Below are 27,974 nucleotides of genomic sequence, written 5' to 3'. Positions count from 1 at the left end.
GTCTGCTATGATGCGGTGCTATGTGCCGACGGGCGTGGCGCGGTTACACGAAGCACCGCGAAATTCACTGGTAGCGCCTCAAGAGGGGAGCGCTTCCAGTAGCACCCTGCCTCCTGCCTGGGGCGCTACCACTGAATTTAATGCGCAGGGGCGCTAACTTTTTTCGGGTGCTAAAATTAGCCCCAACGACGTTAGCGACCCAAAGGGGGCATCACCGAATTTTCCCCCTAAGAGTCTAAATGGGCTGGAGGAGCAGAGGGATCCAGGGACACAGATACACAAATCACTAAAAGTGGCGACACAGGTTAATAAGGCCATTAAAAAAAAGCACTGGGCTACATTCATAAAGGAGCCTCCTGTTCCGTGCCTAGGAGCTCTGAACCATGGCAGAGAGCGGCTGGGACACGCTTCTCACACGCCTCAAGATTACCCACACAGGGACTTTGCTGTCAGTGAAGAGAGACGAGAAAGACCAAAGTGCCATTTGCCCCTCTCAGTGTCGCCCTGAAGGACTGTGTCCAGGCTGGAATTCTGTTCCCACCGTACGATCCTCCCCCAGATTGTCCTTTCTGAGCTCCAGGCAGGTGATGCTAAACACTCAGGTGGGAAAGACAAAAATCTACAACAATGTGTTCAAAACAAAGCTGGTTTATTTGACATCTATCCAGAATATTAAACTCCAGCCCAGTTATAGGGGTTATTAACATCAGCAGAAACAAACCCCAACTGTCAGAATTAACATGGTTCAGTCCTGGATGTGATTAACTGCAGCAACAACAGCAGAATCCAACCCCTGCAGTCACTTGTGAACTCGCTGGTGTGTCAGCAGGTTGGATGAACGAGTGAATCCCTTCCCACACACGGAGCAGATGAATGGCCTCTCCCCAGTGTGAATGCGCTGGTGTACAATGAGCTCAAATGATCGCCTGAACCCAGTCCCGCAGTGAGAGCACCTGAACGGTCTCTCGTCAGTGTGAACACTTTGATGGGCCGTCAGTTCCCCAGAACTTTTATAACACTTCCCACAGTTCGAGCATTTAAAAGGTCTCTCATCAGTGTGAACTCGCTGGTGTGTCAGCAGGTGGGATGAATTAGTGAATCCCTTCCCACACTCAGAGCAGGTGAACGGCCTCTCCCCGGTGTGAATGCGCTGGTGTGTCAGCAGGATGGATGAACGAGTGAATCCCTTCCCACACACAGAGCAGGTGAACGGCCTCTCCCCAGTGTGAACTCGCTGGTGTATCAGCAGGTTGGATGAATGAATGAATCCCTTCCCACACTCAGTGCAGGTGAACGGCCTCTCCCCGGTGTGAATGCGCTGGTGTGTCTGAAGGCTAGATGACAGAGTGAATCCCTTCCCACATTCAGAGCAGGTGAACGGCCTCTCCCCGGTGTGAACACGCTGGTGTGTCAGCAGGTTGGAAGACTGAGTGAATCCCTTCCCACATTCAGAGCAGGTGAACGGCCTCTCCCCGGTGTGAATGCGCTTGTGTCTCGCTAGGCCAGAGGGTTGGCTGAAGCCTCGTCCACACACAGAACACATGTACGGTTTCTCCCCGCTGTGAACGGTGCTTTTTGCTTCCATGTTCAGAGGCTGATGATATTCAGATCCGATGAGTCGAGTGACTGTCAGATCTTGACGTGATGTTTGGTTTGAGTTTCCTGTCTGTAAATCCTCCCCTTCTAATACCCTGTAAAATTAATATAAAACAGGGAGCGTGAGAGAGAACCCACAAGAAAACAAAGGCAGGTTGTGAAATTGAGCTCAGTGAATCTGGTCATTTGGTGGGCCGGCACTAGAAAAAAGTGACCATGAAAGCTGCCGGATTGTCATAAAAACCCAACTGGTTCACTGATGTCCTTCAGAGAAGGGAATCCACCACCTGGTCTGGGCCTACACAAGACTCTGGCCTCTATGGGAGGAGAGAGTGAGAGAGGGAGGGAGAGGGAGGGCGAGGGGGCGAAGGAAAGCAACTTTATACACCTGCAACTCGACCAGAACTTTGACAGAACATCCAAAACCCGCAACCTCCACCACCTAGAAGGACAAGGGCAGCTGTTGTATGGGAGCACCATCACCTCCAAGTTCCCCTCCAAGTCACACATCATCCTGACTCAGATATATTCATCGTTGCTGGGTCATAATCCTGGAACTCCTTACCGAACAACATTGTGGGAATACCTTCACCACACGGACTGCAGTAGTTCAAGAAGGCGACTCACCACCCCCTTCTCAACAGGAAACTGGGGATTGGCAATATTTGCTGCTCTTGCGAGCTACGCCCACATCCCAAGAATAAATTAAAACAAATCTGTAGATGTAAACTGGATTAAAAGCCTGTACAGAAATACTTGTTCCTAAAACAATACTCTTTTACATTGTACGGACAGTGTCTGTGTAACAACCTAATCTCTCCCAGAATCCACCTCCCTTGACAGTCTCACATTGGAAATTGTTGGGTCCTCCTGGGCTCAAGTACTGGGGGTTAAACCCAGCAGCTTCTCCTCCATCTCCACTCCAGCTCAAACTGAAACATACGAGCATAGAAACATAGAAACACAGAAGATAGGAGCAGGAGTAGGCTATTCGGCCCTTCAAGCCTGCTCCGCCATTCAATGCGATCATGGCTGATCATCCAAATTCAGTACCCGGTCCCTGCTTTCTCCCCATACCCCTTGATCCCTTTAGCTTCAAGAAATATATCCAACTCCTTCTTGAATATATTTCATGTATTGGCCTCTACTGCCATCTGTGGTAAAGAATTCCACAGGTTCACCACTCTCTGGGTGAAGAAATTCCTCCTCATTTCTGTACTAAATGGCTTACCCCTTATCCTTCGACTGTTACCCCTGGTTCTGGATTCCCCGACCATCAGGAACATCCTTCCTCCATCTAGTCTGTCCAGTCCTGTCAGAATTTTATAAGTTTCAATGAGATCCCCTCTCATTCTTCTAAACCCCAGCGAGTACAAGCCCAATCGTCCCAATCTCTCCTCATACATCATTCCTGCCATCCCAGGTATCGGCCTGGTGAATCTTCGTTGAACTCCTTCCACGGCAAGAACATCCTTCCTCAGATAAGGTGACCAAAACTGCACACAATACTCAAGATGTGGTCTCACCAAGGCCCTGTACAACTGCAGCAAGACATCCTTGTTCCTGTACTCAAACCCTCTCGCTCCGAAGGCCAACATACCATTTGCCTTCTTAGCCACCTGCTGTACCTGCATGCTTACCTTCAGCGACTGGTGCACAGTGACACCCAGGTCTCGTTGCACTTCCCCTTCTCCCAATCTATTGCCATTCAGATAATAATCTGCCTTCTTGTTTTTGCCACAAAAGTGGATAACCTCACATTTATCCACGTTATATTGCATCTGCTATGCTTCTGCCCAATCACCCAACCTGTCCAAATCATCCTGTAGTTTCTTGGCATCCTCCTCACAGCACACACACCCACCCAGCTTTGTATCGTCTGCAAATTTGGAGATACTACATCTAGTTCCCTTGTCTAGATCATTAATATATATTGTGAATAGCTGGGGTCCAAGGGCTGATCCCTGTGGTACCCCACTAGTCACTGCCTGCCACTCGGAAAAAGACCCGTTTATTCCAACTCTTTGCTGTCTCTCTGCCAACCAGTTCTCTATCCAAGCCAATACCTTTCCCCCAATCCCAGGTGCCTTAATTTTACACACTAATCTCTTATGCGGGACCTTATCGAAAGCCTTCTGAAAGTCCAAATACACAACATCCACTGGTTCTCCCTTATCTATTTTACTAGTTACATCCTCAACAATGAAGCAACACAAAGACCTACACAGGCGGCCAGGTACCTACCTTCCGTCAGCCTGCAATAAAACTCTTCCCCACAGCCGCTGACTAATGGCGGCCGCAGCACCCACAATTCCCCGCGCCCAGAAACCGCTCTCTGCAATGCGCTGATTTCCCCGCTGAGAGTGCGCATGCTCCCTGGGGCTGCGGGCCATTCTGGGAGTCTGTCTCCTGTCCTTTGTCCTGAGTCGGACTCAGTGGAACCAGCTGAAGAAATCGGGAAGCGGCGGCTCGGATGGGAGAGGCGCTGCACCCTGGGTTTCCTGGTGCCGGGGCCCTGGACGCCCATCCGCCGGGCCCAGCCGCTCTGATTCTGATTGAGTTTTTGATGAAGTAACAGAGAGGGTTGATGAGGGCAATGCGGTTAACGTGGTGTACATGGATTTCCAAAAGGCGTTCGACAAGTGCCACATTATAGACTTGCCAGCAAAGCTGAAGCCCATGGAATAAAAGGGACAGTGGCAGCATGGATACGAAATTGGCAAAGTGACAGAAAACAGAGAGCAGTGGTGAACGGTTGTTTTTCGGACTGGAGGAAGGTACAGTGGTGTTCCCCAGGGGTCGGTACTAGGACCACTGCTTTACTTGATATATATTAATGACTTAGACTTGGGTGTACAGGGCACAATTTCAAAATATGCAGACACAAAACTTGGAAGTAAAGTGACCAGTGAGGAGGATAGTGATAGACTTCAAGAGGACATAGACAGGCTGGTGGAATGGGCAGACACGTGGCAGATGAAATTTAATGCAGAAAAGTGCGAAGTTATACATTTTGGTAGGAAGAACCAAGTGAGGCAATATAAACTAAAGGGTACAATTCTAAAGTGCGTGCATGAAGAGAGAGACCTGGGGGTATGTGTGCACAAATCGTTGAAGGTGGCAGGGCAGGTTGAGAAAGTGGTTAAAAAAGCATACGGGATCCTGGGCTTAATAAATAGAGGCATAGAGTCCAAAAGCAAGGAGGTTATGATGAACCTTTATAAAACACTGGTTCGGCCTCAACTGGAGTATTGTGTCCAATTCTGGGCACCGCACTTTAGGAAGGATGTGAAGGCCTTAGAGAAATTGCAGAAAAGATTTACAAGAACACGGCTTTCAAAAGGGAATTACATAGAAACATAGAAGATAGGAGCAGGAGTAGGCCATTCGGCCCCTCAAGCCTGCTCCGCCATTCAATGAGATTATGGCTGATCATCCAAATTCAGTACCCTGTCCCTGCCTTCTCACCATATCCCTTGATCCCTTTAGCCTTACGAAATATAACTAACTCCTTCTTGAATATATTTAATGAATTGGCCTCCACTGCTTTCTGTGGTAGAGAATTCCACAGGTTCACCACTCTCTGGGTGAAGAAATTCCTCCTCATCTCTGTCCTAAATGGCTTACCCCTTATCCTTACACTGAGCCCTGGTTCTGGACTCCCCGGCCATCAGGAACATCCTTCCTGCATCTAGTCTGTCCAGTCCTGTCAGAATTTTATAAGTTTCAATGAGATCCCCTCTCATTCTTCTAAACTCCAGTGAGTACAACCCCAATCGTCCCAATCTCTCCTCATACGTCATTCCTGCCATCCCAGGTATCAGCCTGGTGAATCTTCATTGAACTCCTTCCACAGCAAGAACATCCTTCCTCAGATAAGGCGAACAAAACTGCACACAATACTCAAGATGTGGTCTCACCAAGGCCCTGTATAACTGCAGCAAGACATCCTTGTTCCTGTACTCAAACCCTCTCGCTACGAAGGCCAACATACTATTTGCCTTCTTAACCGCCTGCTGCAGCTGCATGCTTACCTTCAGCGACTGGTGCACAAGGACACCCAGGTCTCGTTGCACTTCCCCTTCTCCCAATCTACTGCCGTTCAGATAATAATCTGCCTTCCTGTTTTTGCCACCAAAGTGGATAACCTCGCATTTATCCACATTATACTGCATCTGCCATGCTTCTGCCTAATCACCCAACCTGTCCAAATCATACTGGAGTTTTTCGGCATCCTCCTCACAGCACACCCTGCTTTGTGTCGTCTGCAAACTTGGAGATGTTACATCTAGTTCCCTCGTCTAGATCATTTATATATATTGTGAATAGCTGGGGTCCTAGGACCGATCCGTGCGGTACCCCACTAGTCACTGCCTGCCACTCGGAAAAAGACCCATTTATTCCAACTCTTTGCTTCCTGTCTGCCAACCAGTTCTCTATCCAAGTCAGTACCTTGCCCCCAATCCCATGTGCCTTAACTTTACACGCTAATCTCTTCTACGGTACCTCATCGAAAGCCTTCTGAAAGTCCAAATACACCACATCCACTGGTTCTCCCTTATCTATTCTACCAGTTACATCCTCAAAAAATTCCAGTAGATTAGTCAAGCATGATTTACCTTTTGTAAATCCATGTAGACTTTGTCCGATCCTGTCACTGTTTTCCAAGTGCTCTGCTATTACATCTTTTGTAATGGACTCTTAGCATTTTTCCCCACTACCGATGTCAGGCTTACCGGTCTATAATTCCCCATTTTCTCTCTACCACCTTTTTTGAATAGTTGGCTAACATGAGCTACCCTCCAATCCATGGGTATGGTTCCAGAGTCTATCAAATGTTGGAAGATGACCAGCAATGCATCTACTATTTCCAGGGCCACTTCCTTAAGTACCCCAGGATGTAGATTATCAGGCCCTGGGGATTTATCGGCCTTCAATCCCATCAATTTCCCCTAACACCATTTCCCTACAAATACTGATTTCTTTCAGTTCCTCCATCTCATTAGACCCTATGTTCCCCGACATCTCTGGGAGGTTATTTGTGTCCTCCTTTGTGAAGACAGAGCCAAAGTATGTATTTAATAGGCCAGCCATTTCTTTGTTCCCCATTATAAATTCCCCTGATTCTGACTGCAAGGGACCTATGCTGACTTCACCAATCCTTTTCTCTTCACATATCTCCAGTTAGTTTTTATGTTCCCTGAAAGCTTACTCTCATACTCTATTTTCCCCCCCTATTAATTAATCCCTTTGTCCTCCTTTGCTGAATCCTAAATTGCTCCCAATCCTCAGGTTTATTACTTTTATACTGGCCAATTTATATGTCCTCTCGTTGGATCTTATACTATCCCTAATTTCCCTTGTTAGCCACAGTTGAGTCACCTTTTTTGTTTTATTTTTATGCCAAACAGGGATGAACAAATTCTGTAGTTCATCCATGCCATCTTTGAATGTTTGCCATTGCCTAGCCACCGTCAACCCTTTGAGTAACATTCCCCAATCAATCCTACCCAACTCGCGCCTCATACCATCGTAGTTTCCTTTATTTAAATTCAGGACCCTAGTCTCTGAGTCAACTACTTCACTCCCCACCTTAATGAAGAATTCTATCATATTATGATCGCTCTGACCCAAGGGGCCTCGTACAACAAGATTGCTAATTAACCCTTTCTCATTACATAATACCCAATCTAAGATGGCCTGATCTCTTGTTGGTTCCTCGACATATTGGTCCAGGAAACCATCCCGTATACACTCCAGGAATTCCTCCTCCATAATATGGTTACTAATTTGGTTAGTCCAATCTATATGTAGATTAAAGTCACCCATGATAACTGCTGTGCCCTTATTGCACGCGTCTAATTTCCCGTTTAATGCCATCCCCAACCTCCACATTACTGTTTGGAGGTCTGTCTAACACTCCCACTAACGTTTTCTGCCCCATGGTATTTCTCAGCTCTACCGATACAGATTCCACATCATCAGAGCTAATATCCTTCCTTTCAATTGTTAATCTCTTTAAAAAGCAATGCTACCCCACCTCCTTTTCCTTTTTGCCTATCTTTCCTGAATATTGATGTTGAGTTCCCAGCCTTGGCCACCCTGGAGCCATGGTTCCGTAATCCCAATCATCTCATACGTTTACCTCTATTTGCGCAACTAATTCATCCACCTTATTACGAATGCTCTTCGCATTAAGACACAAAGCCATCAGGCTTGTTTTTTTAACACTCTTACACCTTTTAGAATTATTATTTACTGTGGCTGTTTGATTTAAACCCATGATTTCTCTGACCGCCACCTTTGTTTTTCTCCTTCCTGTCTTTTGCTTCTATCCTGGTTTCCCTTTCCTCTGTCTCCTGCTCAGGTTCCCAACCCCCTGCCATTTTAGTTTAAACCCTCCCCCAGAGCACTAGCAAACACTCCCCAGGACATCAGTCCCAGTCCTGCCCAGGTGCAAACCGTCCGGTTCGTACTGGTCCCACCTCCCCCAGAACCGGCTCCACTGTCCCAGGATTTTGAATCCCTCCCCCTTGCACCATTCCTCTAGCCACGTATTCATCTGAAATATCCTTCTATTTCTACTCTGACTAGCACGTGGCACTGGTAGCAATCCTGAGATTACTACCTTGGAGGTCCTATTTTTTAATTTACCTCCTAACCCCCTATATTCAGCTTTTAGGACCTCATCCCGTTTTTTTACCTATATCGTTGGTACCTATATGCACGACAATTGGCTGTTCACCCTCCCCTTCCAAAATGATCTGCAGCCGCTCGGAGACATCCTTGACCCTTGCACCAGGAAGGCAACATACCATCCTGGAGTCACGTTTGCGGCCGCAGAAACGCCTATCTATTCCCCTTACAATAGAATACCCTATTACTATAGCTCTCCCACTCTTTCCTCCCGTCCTGTGCAGCAGAACCACCCACGGTGCCAGGAAGTTGGCTGCTGCTGCCTTCCCCTGATAAGCCATCCTCCCCAACAATATCCAAAGCAGCATATCTGTGAGAGAGGGGGATGGTCACAGGGGACCCCTGCACTACCTGCCTGCGCCTACTACTCTGGCTGGTGGTCACCCATTCTCTTCCTGCCTGTGCAGCCTTTACCTGCGGTGTGACCAACTCCCTAAACGTGCTATCCACGACGTCCTCAGCATTGCGAATGCTCCAGTATGTATCCACTCGCAGCTCCAGCGCCGCAATGCGGTCTGTCAGTAGCTGCAGCTGGATACACTTCCCACACACCTGGTCGTCAGGGACACAGGACGTGTCCCTGATTTCCCACATAGTGCAGGAAGAGCATACCACAGCACAGAGCTCTCCTGCCATGCCTTACCCTTTAATTCATTCAAATTAAATTAAAAGTGAGGCAGGTATGGGAGCCTCAGCCTTTGCAATTGTCCAACAGGTTTGAGGTTCTTGCGGCCTGTATGGATGAAAGCGGTGGCTGCAGGGTGGATGAGCAAACTGACCATGGCACCGAGGTACAGGAAGCGATTCAAGCGGGGGGAGTTAATAGGAATATAGTGGTAATAAGGGATAGCATAGTCAGGGCGATAGATACAGTTCTCTGCGGCCAAGAGCGAGAGTCCAGATGGCTGTGTTGCCTGCCCGGTGCCAGGGCTCAGGATATCTGCTCTGGGCTGGAGAGGAACTTGCAGTGGGATGGGGAGGAGCCAATGGTCGTGGTACATGTAGGTACCAACAACAGAGTTAGAACTAGGAAAGCGGTTCTGCTGAGAGACTGTGAGCAGCTAGGGGCTAAATTAAAAAGCAGAACCTCAAGGGTAATAATGTCTGCATTATTACCTGAGCCACGAGCAAATTGGCATAGGGTAAATCAAATTAGAGAGATGAATGGGTGGCTCAAAGACTGGTGTGGGAGAAATGGGTTTTGATTCCTGGGGCACTGGCACCACACTGGGGAAAGTGAGATCTGTATCGTTGGGACGGTCTTCACTTGAGCCGTGCTGGGACCAGTGTTCTGGCGAGTCATAAAACTAGGGCGGTAGAGGGTTTTAAACTAAATAGTGGGGGCAAGGGATCAAATTTGGGAAGATGTGGTAAATCAAAGAGTAGAGACAAGGCAATAGAGAAAGGTATTAATATGGGAAATGATAAATAGACCGTGACAGGAAGGGATAGAGAGGACAAATCTAAGAGTAAATCAACAGTTAATGCTAGAGGTTACAAAAATAATAAAAGGACAAAACTAAAGGCTCTGCATCTGAATGCACGTAGCATTCAAAACAAAACAGATGAACAGATAGATCATATTTATTCCTATTTGCGCTGATAGCCATTACAGAAACATGGCTGCAGGATGACATAGATTGGGACCTGAATATTGAAGAGTACGTGACATTTAGGAAGGACAGAAAGCTAGGAAAAGGTGGAGGGGTGGCTCTGTTAATTAATGATGGTATTAGCACAATAGAGAGGGATGACCTAAGTTCAGGAAACCAGGATGTAGAAGCGGTTTGGGTAGAGATGAGAAATGATAAAGGCAAGAAGTCACTTGAGTGGTGTACAGGCCCCCTAACAGTAACCACACAGTAGGATGGAGTATGAAGGAAGAACTAATAGGAGCTTGTCAGAAAGGTATGGCAATAATCATGGGGGATTTAATCTACATAGAGACCGGAAAAATCAGATCGGCAAAGGTAGCCTAAATGAGGAGTTCATAGAATGTTTTCAGGATAGTTTCTTACAACAGCACGTTCTGGAGCCAACCAGAGAGCAGGCTATACTAGACCTGGTATTGTGCAACGAGATAGGATTAATTAAAGACCTCATGGTGAAGGAGCCCCTAGGTAGCAGCGATCATAATATGATTGAATTTTACCTTCAGTTTGAGGGAGAGAAGAGTGGGTCCAAGACTAGCATTTTAAAATTAAATAAGGGCAATTACGAGGGCATGAAAGCAGAGCTAGTTAAAGTGAACTGGCAAATTAGGTTAAGGGATAGGTCAATAGAGATGCAGTGGCAGACATTTAAGGGGATATTTCAGAATACACAGAATATGTACATTCCAACGAGAAAGAAAAATTCCAAGGGGAGGACCCACCATCCATGGTTAACTAAAAAAATTAACGATAGTATCCAACTTAAAGAAAAAGCATATAATTGCGCAAAGATGGCTGGCAGGTCAGAAGATAGGACAGAATATAAAAAACAGCAAAGAGTGACTAAAAGATTAATAAGGAGAAAAATTAGAGTACGAGAGAAAGCTAGCTAGAAATATAAAAACAGATAGTAAGAGTTTCTATAGATATTTAATAAAGAAAAGATTTAACAAAGTGAGTGTTGGTTCGATAAAAAGTCAGGGAATTAATAATGGAAAATAAGGAGATGGCAGTTGAATTGTACAGGTATTTTGTATCGGTCTTCACCATAGAGGATACAAGTAACATCCCAGAAATAGCTGTAAATCAGGAAATGGAAGGGAGGGAGGAACCAGTGTGTATCTGAGTCAATGGGAGTCTCTCTGACCTTTCTCCCCAGTCCATCTCCAGGACCAGTGTGTATCTGAGTCAATGGGACTCTCTCTGACCTTTCTCCCCCAGTCGATCTCTGGAAGCTCTTTGAATCGGAAGAGTTCTCTCCGGTTGGTTCTCTCACAATCCTGTGTTGGTTCACCTGCTGTCGTTCCTCAGTCTACAATCCCTGTTTACTCTCAGCTGTGGACCTTTCTCAATCACTCAGTCTTTCACTGGGAGATCTAATTATGGCAGGACTGAAAATAACAACATGAATAGTTTGAAGTAATGTAATGTAGACTTTCTTCAGCTTAATAAAAATAAGTTTGCGTCCGAGTGCTTTTGTCTGATGTTGTCCCTTTTCTCAGATCCACGCCATGCCTGCCTGGGCTTCCAGCAAATCACCAAAGTTCTGGATAGAAATGTACAATTTCCCTGTGCTTTAGGCAAACCGAAGCTGGGGCCATCTTTCCCAGGTAACATAGTCTGATCTCACTGGGCCCATCCTCCCCGGGTTACACACTGTCTGATCTCACTGGGCCCATCCTCCCCGGGTTACACGCTGTCTGATCTCACTGGGCCCATCCTCCCCGGGTTACACACTGTCTGATCTCACTGGGCCCATCCTCCCCGGGTTACACACTGTCTGATCACACTGGGCCCATCCTCCCCGGGTTACAGACTGTCTGATCACACTGGGCCCATCCTCCCCGGGTTACACAATCATAGAAATTTACTGCACAGAAGGCCGCCATTCGGCCCATCTTGTCTGAGCCGGCTGACAAAGATCTGTCCACTCTAATCCCACTTTCCAGCACTTGGTCCGTAGCCTGGTAGCTTACGGCACTTCAAGTGCATATCCAAGCAGTTTTTAAACGTGATGAGGTTCTCTGCCTCCACCACCCTTTCAGGCAGTGAGTTCCAGACCTCCACCACCCTCTGGGTGTAAAAAACTCACCTCAAAACCCCTCTAATCCTTTGACCATCTGCTTTAAATCTATGCCCCCCTGATTATTGACCCTTCTGCTAAGGGAAATAGGTCTTTCCTATCCACTGTATCTAGGCCCCTAATAATTGGATACACCTCAATCAAGTCTCCCCTTGGCATTCTCTGTTCCAAAGAAAACAACCCCAGCCTATCCAATCTTTCCACATAGCAAAAATTCCCTAGCCCAGGCAAAATCCCCGTAAGTCTCCTCTGCACCCTCTGTAATGCAATCACAGCCTTCCTGTAATGTGTTGACCAGAACTGCACGCAGTATTCTAGCTGCGGCCTAGCTATACAGTTCACGCATTACCTCCCAGCTCTTATATTCTATGCCTCAGCTAGTAAAGACCTTTCTCCCCTGTCCATCCACTAGAGGGTGCAGAGCAGATGTAATTTTTTTCACCCAGAGGGTGGTGGGGTCTGGAACTCACTGTCTGAAAGGACGGTAGAGGCAGAGACCCTCAGCACATTTAAAAAGTACTTCGGTGTACACTTGAAGAGCCGTAACCTACAGGGCTGTGGAGCAAGAGTCTGCGGGATGGGTTCATGGAATCCATTCGGGACAGTTTCCTGGAACAAAATGTCATGGAACCAACAATGTTAGAACTTGTATTGTGTAATAAGACAGGGTTAATTAGCAATCTCATAGTAAAGGATCCTCTGGGGCAGAGTGATCATAATATGTTAGAACTTCACATTAATTTTGAAGATGACTTGCCTAAGTCCGAAACTAGTGTCTTAAACTTAAATAAAGCCAATTACATTAGGTATGAGGGGAGAGTTGACGGAGGTAGATTGGAAAAATAGATTAAAAGGTATGGCGCTAGATAAGCAGTGGCTAGCATTTAAAGAAATATTTCATAATTCTCAACTAAAATACATTCCATTGAGAAACAAACTCCACAGGAAGTGATCCAACCATGGCTAACTAAAGAAGGTAAGGATAGCATTAGATTGACAGAAGCTTATAATGTTGCAAAGAATAATAGTAAGCCTGAGGATTGAGAGTTTCAGAAACCAGCAAAGATTGACCAAAAATTGCTAAAAGGGAAAAAATGCAATGACAGAAAACGAGCAAGAAATCTAAAAGCAGATTGTAAGATTTTCTACAAGTATGTAGGAAGGAAGAGAGTAGCAAAAGTAAACATTGGTCCCTTAGAGGCTGAGACAGGAGAAATTATTATGGGGAATAAGGAAATGGCAGAAACGTGAAACAAGTATTTTTATCTGTTCACAGTAGAAGACACAAAAAGCATACCAAAAATGGTGGGGAACCAAGGGTCTAATGAGGGTGAAGAACTGAACGTAATTCATATACAGGAAACTTTGTGCTTTCCGGAGGTGAGCTACCCGGAGAGGGAAATCATGTTTGACAACTTTTAGTTTTTTGCTGATGTTACTAGCAGGGTGGATAACGTGGAATCACCACCACTACTACTACTACTTCCCAAAGATTGCCTAAGAGAAGCCGGCGCTGCTGTAAATGCCGGAGATTCTCTGATCCACACTCACCGCACCATCCACCACTCCTCAGTCCCGCCGCCATTTTATCTCCTTCCTCAAACCGGAGCCTCATCCGGGGACTGCGAGCAGCACCGAGCATGCGCACTGCGGCCACACAGTCCGCGCTTAAAGTCCCTCACTGAGTCCGTCTCTTCTATTGGCTGCGACTCGTAGATTGACAGCCGCGCTCACCAATCGCAGCCCGCAACGCCTCGGGGCCCCGCCCACTGTTAAAAGGCCGCCGCCTCCTCCGCGCGCGGGTGACGTCATAGCCCCGCCCACCGGCGAGCCCTTGTTGCCCAAGGTGCCGGCCGACTGCTGTCCCTTCTCCCCGGGTGGGCGGCTGTCCTTCCCCCAGGGGGGGGGGGGGGGGGTGGGGGCGGACTCCTCTCTAACTCTGTTCTCCAACTGCTCCTCCCCGCTCCGGCTTTTATAGCAGCCGCAGGCCCCGCCCAGCCGCGCCTTCTGATTGGCTGAAACCCGGCAAATCTCTGCCTCTGATTGGCGCGTTTTTCAATCCGCTCCAACCTCGGACACCAACGAAGAAGGCGGCTTATAGAATAAGAGCTCACCTGTGAATCAGACTCGTTATTGTTAAAGTGATGGCCCTCTGTGGGACTGAATATTAACCAGTTATTAAAATCATTGCATCTGTGGGACTGAACAATAATCGTTAAAATTATGGTATCTGGGACTGAATAATAATTAAAACTATGGCATTTGTGAGACTAAATAATAATCATTACTGCTAAAGATTGTCATCTGTGGGACTGAATAATCATTTTAATTAAAATTATAGCGTCTGTGGGACTGAATAATCATTAAAATGGCATCTGTGAGACTGAATAATTCATTATTAAATTGTGAATTATGGCAAATTGATCCTTTAAAATTACTGGTTCCTGAATTGACAGATTTAAGTTCATTTTAGCTTTTCAGCGACCCGCTTGTAAATGAGATGCCGGTGTCGGGTCGGGGTGGACCTGCTTCAGCACCTTGTACATGTAGATGCTGTAACTCTGCTTCCTGGTCTTCCTGCGCTTCTTCTCGCCTTTGGCCCGCTTCTTGGTGGCCGCTTTCTTCGGCCCCTTTTTCGGGGCGATGCCCCTGGACGCCGCTTCAGGCCTGGTGAATGGACGCGAGAGTTTGTGATGGAGAAAGTCTCCCGGACGCGCTATTTAATAGCTAGCCGTATGCAAATGACGAATCAGAAAGTGAAGGATTCCTATTGGTGAACCAGCGCATAAGTATCTATTGTGAGTTAGGAACAAGGGGTGCCAACTGGCCAATCAGAAACGCTCATGGTGTTGCAGCTGGTTTCAGGCACGTGGGGGAGAGTCTCCACATGGCTGCAGCTTGAAAAATATATTACAACAGGAAAATACTGCGGAATCTGAAATAACAACAGAAAATCTTGGAAATACTTGATGAAGGGTCCCAGACCTGAAATGTTAACTCTGTTTCTCTCTCCACGGATCCTGCCTGGCCAGCTGAGTATTTCCAGCATTTTCTGTTGAAAAATGTATTTTTGGTACCATAAGTTGCCCTGTTAAATTGCAGACTGCTTGCCCGACATTGATCCTGCTGAATGTTGGGAAGACCGGTCCCCGCCACTAACTGCGTCCCCACGTCACCGACTCCCTCCCTCTCCCTGGGCAGCTGGCTGAGCCAGACTGTTCGCAACCGTGGTGTCATATTTGGACCCCCACCCCCCTCAGATGAGCTTCCGACCACATATCCACGCCAGCACTAAGACCGCCTATTTCCGCCGCCAGTACATCACCCAACCCCGCCTCTGCCTCAGCTCATCTGCTGCTGAAACCCTCATCCATGCCTTTGTTACCTCTAGACTTGACTATTCCAACGCACTCCTGGCCAGCCTCCCACATTCCACCCTACGTAAACTTGAGGTCATCCAAAACTCTGCTGCCCGTGTCCGCACGTGCACCAAGTCCCGTTCAAACATTACCCCTTGTGCTCGCTGACCTACAGAGGTTCCCGGTTAAGCAACGCCTCGATTTTAAAAATCTCATCCTTGTTTTCAAATTCCTCCATGGACTCGCACCCACCCCCCTCCTCCCCCACACACACACAAAGCTAGGTGGGCATGTGTGCTGTGAGGAGGATGCCGAGAAACTCCAGGATGATTTGGACAGGTTGGGCGATTGGGCAGATGCATGGCAGATACAGTATAATGTGGATAAATGCGAGGTTATCCACTTTGGTGGCAAAAACAGGAAGGCAGATTATTATCTGAATGGCAATAGATTGGGAAAAGGGGAAGTGCAACGAGACCTGGGTGTCCTTGTGCACCAGTCGTTGAAGGTAAGCATGCAGGTGCAGCAGACGGTTAAGAAAGCAAATGGTATGTTGGCCTTCATAGCGAGAGGATTCGAGTACAGGAGCAATGATGTCGTGCTGCAGTTGTACAGGGCCTTGGTGAAACCACACTTTGAGTATTGTGTGCAGTTTTGTTCGCCTTATCTGAGGAAGGATGTTCTTGCCATGGAGGGAGTGCAGTGAAGATTCACCAGACTGATACCTGGGATGGCAGGAATGACGTATGAAGAGAGATTGGGTCGATCAGGCTCATATTCACTAGAGTTTAGAAGAATGAGAGGGGATCTCATTGAAACTTATAAAATTCTAACAGGACTAGACAGACTAGATGCAGGAAGGATGTTCCCGATGGTCGGGGGAGTCCAGGACCAGGGGTCACAGTCTAAAGATAAGGGGTAAGCCATTTAGGACTGAGATGAGGAGGAATTTCTTCACCCAGAGAGTGGTGAACCTATGGAATTCTCTACCACAGAAGACAGTTGAGACCAATTCATTAAATATATTCAAGAAGGAGTTGGATATATTTCTTAAGGCTAAAGGGATCAAGGGATATGGGGAGAAAGCAGGGACCGGGTACTGAATTTGGATGATCAGCCATGATCGCATTGAATGGCAGAGCAGGCTCGAGGGGCCGAATGGCCTACTCCTGCTCCTATCTTCTATGTTTCTATGTTTCCAGATTTGTCGTGGTTTGCTGTGCACTTCACAACACGGCACAGCATCGTGGCTTTCAGATGCCTGAGGAACAAGTGGCTCATCACATAGCCTCCTCAGATGAGGAGGAGGTGGAGAGTGACAACGACCAGCTTGCAGAGGCGCATCAACCAGCGGCAGCAGCATGCGACCACATTGCTGGCCGGGATGCAAGGCACGCACTCATCTTGGCCAGATTTGCTTAACCTAGCCAATCAAGCACTTTTGCCTCGCAGCTTCTTACCAGAGCATTGACAATGGCCAAGAAACTGCAGTTCCTACCACTCTGACCACCATACTGACAAATGCAAGTCATCCTAAGCCCTCAATGTGGAAGTCCCATTAGCAATATTACACACGCCACAACTGCAACAGTTGACATCAGAAATTTTAATGACAATAACCAACTGATGGCTTTTTAACATTAAACATAACGGCCCAGAAATTCGGGTCGGGGGCTTCCCGCGGGTGCAAGCCCCCGACCTACACTTACCTAGCGCGCCGGCAGTTGAGCTCTGGGCCTGCGTGGATTTCCTCTCCGAATCCTGGCCCAGAGGCCGGCGCACTGTGCTTGCGTGTTCCAGGGGCGTAGTTAGTGCGATGCGTCCCCTGGGATCACGTGAGCCATGGGCAGCCAATCGGAGGAGGGAGAAGCCCATTCATAAGATTGACAGAAAGACCTGTCAAAACGCATGAATGCTGAGGGCCCAAAACAGTACTTAACCTTCAAATAATTTTTTTTTTAAATCACACTTTTTAAATAAACTACAAATTACATTAAATAACTATTTTAAACAATAATTAAAATTTTTGAAAATAATAATTTTATAAAAAAACATGGCTAAAAATAAACTTACCTTACTTTAAAGTATTTAAAAATAATAAACCTGTGGAAAAAATGTTTTAATTTTAATTAATTGACCACTTACCTTGTAAAAAGCAGGCCTTACGCCTGCTTTTTAAATGTGTAAATCCTACAGGCTTACCCTCGCATGAAAACCTGTAAAAAAAATCTAAGTTCAAAGCGCACGCGCAGCCTCTCCTGAGCGCGCGTTCCACCTCTGAACCCCTTCGTTCAGAGGATCAGAAGTGCCGGTTTCCCGCGCATGCGCTGTGCATGCAAGAAACCGGCACTTCCATCGGGTCCACGTGTGAGTACCCCGTGCGTACTCACGCGCTGGGCCCCGAATTTCTGGGCCAATATTTCACCTAAGTGACTACCCTTGTGACTACTTGTGCATTATCTTCCTTTTACGCGTGCTCCTACGTGTTGCTTCCCCTGTGGCTTCAGCGGATGTGGAGGCCCCTTGCTCACTTTTTTGCTGCTCCTGTCTCGACACCTTTGATGGGCGTCCTCTGGGGTTGCGAACCTGTGAGGGCTCGGCAACAGTCTGCTGCTCCTGCGACTGTGCAGGTGTTGAGATGCCAATTTCAGTTGGGTGGGGACTCTGGTGGGGCTCTGACCGAGGTCTCTGCAGTGGCATGGTCGTGTGAGCCCTTGGAGTGGAGCCCCCACTTCCTTGTTGTATGCCACCAACATCCCTCTCATGGGTCAGCCCCACTTCAGAGCTAGCAAGTAGCTTGACAGCACCTTAGAGCTGACCATCGCTCCTCAAGAGATGTCAGTCTATTCTGAACAAATACCATGTTTTCCATACCCTGGCGACTAATCTCCTCCATGGACGTAGCCATCCTCTCCTCTACCATTGCCATCCTCTCCTCTACCGTAGCCAGCCTTACCATGGAGGTAGCCATCCTTTCCACGGAGGTTGCCATCCTTTTTGTGGTGATGCATTCATGCGCCAACACCTCCACAAAGGCTCTGCTCATGTTAGCGAAGGACTCCTCCATTCACTCCACACTCGCAGCGATCCTGGAGACAAAACCTGCCAGGGACTCTGCACCTGTTCCTGGAGTTCCAGCACCGCTCTTCTTCTGGATGGACCCGGAGGCAGAGGGGCGAAATGCTGCTGAGCTGAGCTGGCAGAGTCCTGCGCCCTCCGACTAGGACTCTCCACAGCTGTCCCTGTCTCCACCATCTGCTGATGCTCACTTGTGCGTGGTGATACACCAGGTGATAACACTGCATTATCTCACGAAGGTACCACTGAAGTGTGAGTGTCTGCGCTGGTGCTGGGTGCACTGAATTCTGTTGATGCTGCGCCCTCAGAGGTTCCAGCTTCCTCTGAGGAGTTTGGAGGCTCAGGCTGTTCCTCCTGGATAGTGGGGACGGGGGCTTTCGATGGTCCTGTGGGGGAGTAAAGGAAAGAGTCAGAGATGTGAGGCCAAGGTTACATACACATTGAATATTGCAGATGATCAAAAGTCAATCTGTTAGAGCATCAGAATCATTATCAGTGACTCATGCAATGTCAATGAGAGAGATGATAAACTATTCTGTCACCAGCTTGCTCTGATGCACCCGTCTGTCCGTCCCCCACTTGCACATCCTCCTCCACTCCCACGATCTCCAGGGCCGGCTCCTCCGAGGGGGTGAGCTGGGCTACTGAGGGTGGCCTTCCTCCTGTCCTCACTCTTTCCCTCTTATTGTGAGTGCTCTTTTCCTGCAATGAGGGAGACAAGTGGAGTTTGAGTGAGAATGAAGGAGTGAGTGTAGAGAATCCATATCATTGGTGGTTAGAAGGAGACAAAGATGGAGTGAGATGGCAAGACCAAGGGCCCTCCCTGTGTGTTGTAAGTTGTTTTCATAGCATCACAGCGATAGGGAGTGTGAGGGCTGCATAGTCGAATAGTTAGGTGAATGTGACCATAGAGAGAGAGGGAATGGGTAAGGGTTCAGGGATGTCAGTGTCAAGTGGGATGTGGAGGAAGAGGTTGTCAAAGCTGAGTGCTGGCAAGGAGAGGCAATGGGGATCAGATTGAGGGTGATGGCAAAGGCATACTCACTTTTCCAGTGCGCAGAAAGTCATGAAATCTCTTCCTGCACTGAAGCCAGGTTCTGCGGATGAGGGACAACGAGTTGACCTCCTGGGCCACCTGGATCTGCACAGCCTTCATCTGCTGGGGAGGCTTCTTCCTCCCTGAAGAAGGGAAGAGCACCTCCTTACTAGCTCTTGCTCCCTCCACCAAAGCTTGCAGGGCGAAGTCATCAACCCTGGGAGCAGACTTGGGTCTCCCGCTGCTCATTCTGCCTCCAGGTCCGTCTCACTACAAAGGCCAAAAGGTTGGCAGTCTGCAGAAGAAGCAAGGCTTCTTGCAGACCTTAAATGCAGAAGCAATGATGACGTCATCGGAGGTGAGTTTCAGACTGAAAAAACTAATTGGGCCATGGGTTCCCACACGCTGGAACTCAATTGCCCAATTATGTGAAAATCGCATCAATCTCCCACATCGATTTGGAATGGGGTGGATAACACGAAAAGTGGATGACACGACCCCAGCCCGCCTCAAAGACAAAATCCAGCCTTTGGACTCCAGGGGAATCAAGGGATATGGGGATTGGGTGGGAAAGTGGAGTTGAGGTTGATGATCAGTCATGATCTTATTGAATGGCAGAGTAGGCTCGAGGGGCCGTGTGACCCACTCCTGCTCCTAATTCTTATGTTCTTATGTAAAACTTTAAAAGGAGTAGAGGAGCAGAGTGATTCAGGAATTCAGGTACAGAAATCTTTAACAGTGAGCGGACAAGTTGATGAAGCTGTTTTAGAAATTGTATAGTGGGCTTTAATAAATAGGGGTGTAGAGTACAAAAGGGCAGAGCTCATGTAAACCTGTACAAAATCATTGGTGAGGCTGCAGTTCGAATATTGTGTCAGGGTCTGGGGCATCTTCCTCAAAGAAGGATGTCAAGGCCGTGGAGAGGTTGCAGAGAGATTCATTGAGAGGATACCAGGGAAGAGAGCCTTCAGTTATCAGGAGAGATTAGAGAAACTGGGCTCTTTTCATTAGAACAAAGAAGGGTGAGAAGAAATCTGAGGGAGGTGTTTAAAATCTGTTCAGGAAGATCAGGAAAAAGTATTTCACTGGTCGGTGAGTCAGTAACTAGAGGGACTTAATTTCAGATTATCACCGGAAGAATGAAGGGGGTTTGGAGGATTTGTTTCAGCAGAGGATTCGGACGCAGAAGGCCCAGGGTGGAAGACCCAGAGGAGAGAGTCCTAGGCGGGAGGCCCAGCATGGGGGACCCCAGGCGGGAGGCCCAGCATGGAGGACCCTAGGTGGGAGGCCCAGCACGGAGGACCCTAGGCAGGGGGCCCAGGGCGGAGGACACAGAGGAGAGTGTCCTAGGCGGGAGGCCCAGCATGGAGGACCCCAGGCGGGGGGCCCAGGGCGGAAGACCCAGAGGAGAGTGTCCCAGGTGGGAGGCCCAGCACGGAGGACCCCAGGCGGGGGGCCCAGGGCAGAAGACCCAGAGGAGAGTGTCCCAGGTGGGAGGCCCAGCACGGAAGACCCCAGGCGGGAGGCCCAGCACGGAGGACGCTAAGCGGGGGGCCCAGGGTGGAAGACCCAGAGGAGAGTGTCCTAGGCGGGAGGCCCAGCACGGAGGACCCCAGGTGGGGGGCCCAGGGCAGAAGACCCAGAGGAGAGAGTCCTAGGTGGGAGCCCCAGCACGGAGGAACCCAGGCGGGGGCCCAGGGCGGAGGACCCAGAGGAGAGTGTCCCAGGCGGAAGGCCCAGCATGGAGGACACCAGGCGGGAGGCCCAGGGCGGAGGACCCAGAGGAGAGTGTCCCAGGCGGGAGGCCCAGCACGGAGGACCCCAGGCGGGGGGCCCAGCACGGAGGCCCAGGGTGGAAGGCCCAGAGGAGAGTGTCCTAGGCGGGAGGCCCAGCACGGAGGACACCAGGCAGGAGACCCAGCACGGAGGACCCCAGGCGGGGGACACAGCACGGAGGACCCCAGGCAGGGGGCGCAGCACGGAGGACCCCAGGCGGGGGGCACAGCACGGAGGACTCCAGGCGGGGGGCCCAGCACGGAGGACCCACGGCGGGGGGCCCAGCACAGAGGACCCCAGGCGGGGGGCCCAGCACGGAGGACCCCAGGCGGGGGGCCCAGCACGGAGGACCCCAGGCGGGGGGCCCAGCATGGAGGACCCCAGGCGGGGGGCCCAGCACGGAGGACCCCAGGCGGGGGGCCCAGGGTGGAAGACCCAGAGGAGAGTGTCCTAGGCGGGAGGCCCAGCACGGAGGACCCCAGGTGTGGGGCCCAGCACGGAGGACCCCAGGCGGGGGGCCCAGCACGGAGGACCCCAGGCGGGGGGCCCAGGGTGGAAGACCCAGAGGAGAGTGTCCTAGGCGGGAGGCCCAGCACGGAGGACCCCAGGCGGGGGGCCCAGGGCGGAAGACCCAGAGGAGAGTGTCCCAGGTGGGAGGCCCAGCACGGAGGACCCCAGGCGGGGGGCCCAGGGCAGAAGACCCAGAGGAGAGTGTCCCAGGTGGGAGGCCCAGCACGGAAGACCCCAGGCGGGAGGCCCAGCACGGAGGACGCTAGGCGGGGGGCCCAGGGTGGAAGACCCAGAGGAGAGTGTCCTAGGCGGGAGGCCCAGCACGGAGGACCCCAGGTGGGGGGCCCAGGGCAGAAGACCCAGAGGAGAGAGTCCTAGGTGGGAGCCCCAGCACGGAGGACCCCAGGCGGGGGCCCAGGGCGGAGGACCCAGAGGAGAGTGTCCCAGGCGGGAGGCCCAGCATGGAGGACACCAGGCGGGAGGCCCAGGGCGGAGGACCCAGAGGAGAGGGTCCCAGGCGGGAGGCCCAGCACGGAGGACCCCAGGCGGGGGGCCCAGCACGGAGGCCCAGGGTGGAAGGCCCAGAGGAGAGTGTCCTAGGCGGGAGGCCCAGCACGGAGGACACCAGGCAGGAGGCCCAGCACGGAGGACCCCAGGCGGGGGACCCTGCACGGAGGACCCCAGGCAGGGGGCGCAGCACGGAGGACCCCAGGCGGGGGGCACAGCACGGAGGACTCCAGGCGGGGGGCCCAGCACAGAGGACCCACGGCGGGGGGCCCAGCACAGAGGACCCCAGGTGGGGGGCCCAGCACGGAGGACCCCAGGCGGGGGGCCCAGCACGGAGGACCCCAGGCGGGGGGCCCAGCATGGAGGACCCCAGGCGGGGGGCCCAGCACGGAGGACCCCAGGCGGGGGGCCCAGGGTGGAAGACCCAGAGGAGAGTGTCCTAGGCGGGAGGCCCAGCACGGAGGACCCCAGGTGGGGGGCCCAGCACAGAGGACCCCAGTCAGGAGGCCCAGCACGGAGGACCCCAGGCGGGGGGCCCAGGGCGGAGCGGCTGGTCGACAGAAGCGGAGTCGGGAGATGCTGTGGGTGAGCATGCTGCACGGTTTCTAAAGTTGAAGAACGGTCTCCGGCCCGAATGAGTTCCAGCGGCCCCGCCTGTGCTCCATTTGGTGGCAGCTGTGATGCTTTTTCTTGGTAACGGGTGCCGGTTTGTGTGCTGCCATTCTGGTGGAGGAAAGACAGACTGTTTCCATCTGTAGTATGGAGCTTGAGCGGCCATAAGATGGGAAAAGAGAACGGAATAAAAGTGAAAAAGGAAAATAAAAGGAAGATAAAAGGCAAAATAAAGTAATATCGGCAAGGAATAATGAATGTCTTGATGGCTGGGTCCTGTGAGTGATAACAGCAAGAAGAAGGAAATTTGAGTAGTCGTTTTCCTCTTTTACGTATTTGAGAAAGTGGTCGGCTTCTTTTCTGTGGGAAAGTTGAAGACTGTGGACAAGGATCATGACATTATATGGTTAGATAACATCAAGTGAAAACGAGGAGTTATTAGAGTGCCAATAGGACTGGCGTAGAACTGGTATTTACTTGTTTTGTTGAAGAAGTTTCGGGTTCTGGTTAAAAGTAGTTTACTTGAAGTTTTAATTGATTTCTGATATGGTTATGGGACTTTGTATATTGTGGTGTTATTTAGTGTTAAAGCCTTCCTTAATCGAACGAACGAAGGCTCAAGTGAACGCATGCATGCGGACACAAATAATACGCACGCATACACAATGGAACTTACATTCGACCAAATGAAGGGCCCTCGCTCCCCAGGATGAAGGCCCACTTGGTGAGCGTGAGGCCTGCCGGACGGATGAACAAACGCACGCATGCACACAGGTAGACAAATGACACGTACGCACGCATACACAATGGAACTTACGTTCGACCGAATGAGGGGTTCTCGCTCCCTAGGATGAAAGTTGGCATCCTATTGGGTGAGCGTGAGGCCTGTCTGGACGGATGAATGAACGCACGCATGCGCACATGTAGACAAATGAAATGCAGACCTGCACAATGGAAGTGACGCTTGAGCGAACGAATGAATGGAGGAATGAATGACCGAATGATTGAGCGATGCCAGTTGGACTTTCTTTTCTTGGTTTATTAAATAGTGGCAGTTTGTACTGTAAACATTATTGATTTACCTGTAAAAATGTATTATTGTATTTATATTGTTGACCATAAAGCTGTTTTTTGAGGCTTTATCCTTTTTATTGTGGTCAATGAATGTAACGGATTTACTATGTAATTGATGAGTTATATAAGTACTGTTGTACTTGAATGTTAAAAAAGGACAACAGGTAATACCAAGCAAAAACAAAGAGTTACCAGATTGCCAATGGGACTGGCGTAAAATTGTTTTTCACTATGGGTACCTGTACTGTTAATATTATTGGTTTATCTGTAAAATTTACCACTGCATTTATACTGTTAACCCTAAAGCTGTTTTTAAGGCTTTGTTTTATTGCGGCTAATGAATGTAATGGATTTATTATGTCATTGATGAGTAGTAACAAGTACCACCATATTTAAATAAATATGTTTGATTTTTTTTTAAATGAACCCCGGGGGGGCACGGGCTGCTCACACCCCGAGTGCGGCCCCAGGCCCCATTATTAAAACACTCGACATTATCCGCTTCACACACACCCCGAGTGTGGCCCCAGGCCCCATTATTAAAACACTCAACATTATCCACTTCACACACACCCTGAGTGCGGCCCCAGGCCCCATTATTAAAACACTCAACATTGTCCGATTCACACACACCCGGGGTGGGCCTCAGGCCCCAAACAAGAGCCTCCGGGCCGGGCGTTTGCCCCGAGCGGGGCGGCAGCTGCGGGGCTTTCTCCCGGCGACAGGCCCGGGGTAATGGCCGCCATCTTGAGAGGCTCAGGGGGCAGCAGGGCGCATGCGCAGCCTCCTTGGCCAGGAACCAGGAGGAGAGAATCTTGTCAATTTCTATCCTGGACTCACAGTGATGGCTTTTGTAAACTCCTTTTACAGGCTGTGAGAAGGGCAGCATTTACACACCACAAACTCAGACCAACAACTACTTTCCTTTATATAGCACCTTTAGAAAGTCACAGTAATGCAGTCAGACAATAATCGATACACATACTTTGTTTGTGGTCCAGTGCACTAACACAAAGTTCCTTCACAACTGTAACAATTTTATTGCGGTTGCTGTGAAGGCTGCGCTAACTCTGCTTGTACACCTGGTCTCCAAAGGAGACAAAACCGGACTAATGCTGCCGAGCTCAGCTCTCTCCATGTTTTTCCAGTGGCTGAAGGGTCTGTAACCCTGTCAGGGGCGCCCCTGCCACAGGACTCAATATCCACCCCCTCCACAACTGGTGCACTGTGTCTGCAGTATGTACGGTCTACAAGATGACCATGGTCAGGCCGTGTGGAGTCAATGGCCAGGCAGGAGAATGGATGGAAAGATCGCAACAAACTTCCCTCAACTCCAACCCTCTGATTTCCATTTTGTAGCCATCTTTCCATCCATTCTGCTGCCGGGCCCTTCACTCCACACGGCCTGACCTGGGTCATCTTGTCGATCTTACAAACTGTTAATGGATCGCAAGCTGGTTACAAAACAGAAAACAGAGAGTAGGGGTTGGGAGTAGCTACTCAGACTGGCAAAAGGTGGGAAGTGGTGTTCCACAGGGATCGATGCTGGGATCACTGTTGTCCATAAACGATTTCGACTCGGGAATCAGAAGAACAATTTCAAAGTTTGTCGATAACACCGAAAAAGGTAGAGTTAATACTGAGGAAGACAAAATGCAAGAAGCTATTAATACATTTCAGCATGGGGGTGTAATTGGCAAATTAATTTCACTGTAGATCAGTGTGAGGTGGTGTGTTAATGAATTTCACTATAGATCAGTGTGAGGTGGTGTGTTTTGGTGGGAAGAATAAGGAGGCCACACATTACTTGGAAAAGGGGGTGAAATTGGGTTGCTTTGTGACTCCTGTGATATTCAGCAGGAGGTTAGCGGCGGCGGTAGCGCCCCGCGGCACTGCACGGCCAGCAATGACGTCCTCGCCGTGCGCAGCACCCCGGCTGCAACCTTGGGTTGCGCCCCCTGACCTATCGCCGGACGATATGTCCAACAGGGTCAGGGGTCGTTCTTGCAGCCGTGGCAGCGCCAGTTAAAGGGAAGCTGTCGGGCGGCAACATTTCATTTTGGCCGACTGCCAGCACCTGCATCCCTTCCCCTTCTTTGGGGTGTCAGCCGCGATCGCTCAGCCCGGCGTTCCTCTTGATCCGACACCCGCTCCCCTGTGGTCCAGCAGGGCCCCAGTGTGCGCAGTGCTAGGCCCCTCCCCTTTAGTCACGGAGGGAGGTCTGCTATGACACGGTGCTATGTGCCGACGGGCGTGGCGCTGTTACACGAAGCACCGCAAAATTCACTGGTAGCGCCTCAAGAGGGAGGGGAGCGCTTCCAGTGGCACCCCGCCTCCTGCTTGGGGCGCTAGCACTGAAATTAATGCGCAGGGGTGCATACTTTGTCAGGGGGCTAAAATTAGCCCCGGTGACGTTAGCAACCCAAAGGGGGTGCCACCGAATTTCCCCCTAAGAGTCTAAAGGGGCTGGAGGAGCAGAGGGATCCAGGGATCCAGATACACAAATCACTAAAAGTAGCAACACAGGTTAATAAGGCCATTAAAAAACGCACTGGGGTACATTCCTAAAGGAGCCTTCTGTTCCGTGCCTAGGAGCTCTGAACCATGGCAGTGAGCGGCTGGGACATGTTTCTCACATGCCTCGAGATTAACCCTCATGGGGACTTTGCTGTCAGTGAAGAGAGAGAAGAAAGGCCAAAGTGCCGTTTGCCCCTCTCAGTGTGGCCCTGAAGGACTGTGTCCAGGCTGGAGTTCTGTTCCTGTCGTACGATCCTCCCCCAGATTGTCCTTTCTGAGCTCCAGCCAGGTGATGCTAAACACTCAGGTGGGAAAGACAAAAATCTACAACAATGTGTTTTTAAAAAAGTTGATTTATTTGACATATATCCAGAATATTAAACTCCAGCCAAGTTCCCGGAGTTATTAACATCAGCAGAAACAATCCCCACCTGTCAGAATGAACATGGTTCAGTCCTGGATGTGATTAACAGCAGCAACAACAGCAGCAGAATCCAATCCCTGCAGTCACTTGTGCACTCGCTGGTGTGTCAGGAGGTGGGATGACTGAGTGAATCCCTTCCCACACTCAGGGCAGGTGAACGGCCTCTCCCCAGTGTGAACTCGCTGGTGTGTCAGCAGGTGGGATGAGCAAGTGAATCCCTTCCCACACACGGAGCAGGTGAACGGCCTCTCCCCAGTGTGAACTCGCTGGTGATTCAGCAGGTTGGATGACTGAGTGAATCTCTTCCCACACTCAGAGCAGGTGAACGGCCTCTCCCCAGTGTGAACTCGCTGGTGATTCAGCAGGGTGGATGACTGAGTGAATCCCTTCCCACACACGGAGCAGGTGAACGGCCTCTCCCCAGTGTGAACTCGCTGGTGATTCAGCAGGTTGGATAACTCAGTGAATCCCTTCCCACACTCAGAGCAGGTGAACGGCCTCTCCCCAGTGTGAACTCGCTGGTGATTCATCAGGTTGGATGACTGAGTGAATCTCTTCCCACACTCAGGGCAGGTGAACGGCCTCTCCCCAGTGTGAGTGCGCTGGTGTACAGTGAGCCCAGATGATCGCCTGAACCCAGTCCCACAGTGAGAGCACCTGAACGGTCTCTCGTCAGTGTGAACACGTTGATGGCACATCAGTTCCCCGGAACTTTTAAAGCACTTCCCACAGTCCGAGCAATTAAAAGGTCTCTCGTCAGTGTGAACTCGCCGGTGTGACAGCAGTTTGTATGAATTAGTGAATCCCTTCCCACACTCAGAGCAGGGGAATGGCCTCTCCCCGGTGTGAACGGTGCTTTTTGCTTCCATATTCAAAGGCCGATGATATTCAGTTCCTGATGAATCGAGTGACTGTCAGATCTTGACGTGATGTTTGGTTTGAGTTTCCCGTCTGCAAATCCTCCCCTTCCAATACCCTGTAAAATGAATTTAAAACAGGGAGCGTGAGAGAACCCACTAAAGAGGCAGGTTGTGAAATTGAGCTCAATGAATCT

General features: G+C 49.9%; 2 protein-coding genes across 2 annotated transcripts in view; both read right to left on the bottom strand.

Moving 5' to 3' along the window:
• Positions 1–27,939, bottom strand: LOC147091962 (uncharacterized). The gene is made up of 2 exons (XM_085976951.1): positions 27,008–27,939; positions 1–1,559 (listed from the first exon to the last, which is right to left on the bottom strand). The coding sequence occupies exons 1-2, from the start codon at positions 27,787–27,789 to the stop codon at positions 800–802; spliced, it is 1,542 nt and encodes a 513-aa protein (XP_085833077.1). The 5' UTR covers positions 27,790–27,939; the 3' UTR covers positions 1–799.
• LOC147091961 (uncharacterized) overlaps positions 1–27,974 on the bottom strand; it is a 102,210-nt gene that overhangs the window by 35,643 nt on the left and 38,593 nt on the right. The window lies entirely within an intron of this gene.

This window comes from Somniosus microcephalus, unplaced genomic scaffold (genome assembly GCF_052327205.1).
Source record: "Somniosus microcephalus isolate GS21.2 unplaced genomic scaffold, FLI_Smic_1.0 unresolved_chr3, whole genome shotgun sequence".
Lineage (NCBI taxonomy): Eukaryota > Metazoa > Chordata > Chondrichthyes > Squaliformes > Somniosidae > Somniosus > Somniosus microcephalus.
Note: the sequence above shows the minus strand (reverse complement) of the source record. Positions and strands in the feature narration are given on the sequence as shown.

Excerpts from the sequence above, each read along its gene's own strand:
- LOC147091962 (XM_085976951.1), bottom strand. The coding sequence starts at position 27,789 with ATGGAAGCAAAAAGCACCGTTCACACCGGGGAGAGGCCATTCCCCTGC. Across the intron at positions 1,560-27,007 it reads ACACACCAGCGAGTGCACAA|CGGGGAGAAACCGTACATGT; the intron begins GTGACTGCAGGG and ends CACCGTTCACAG.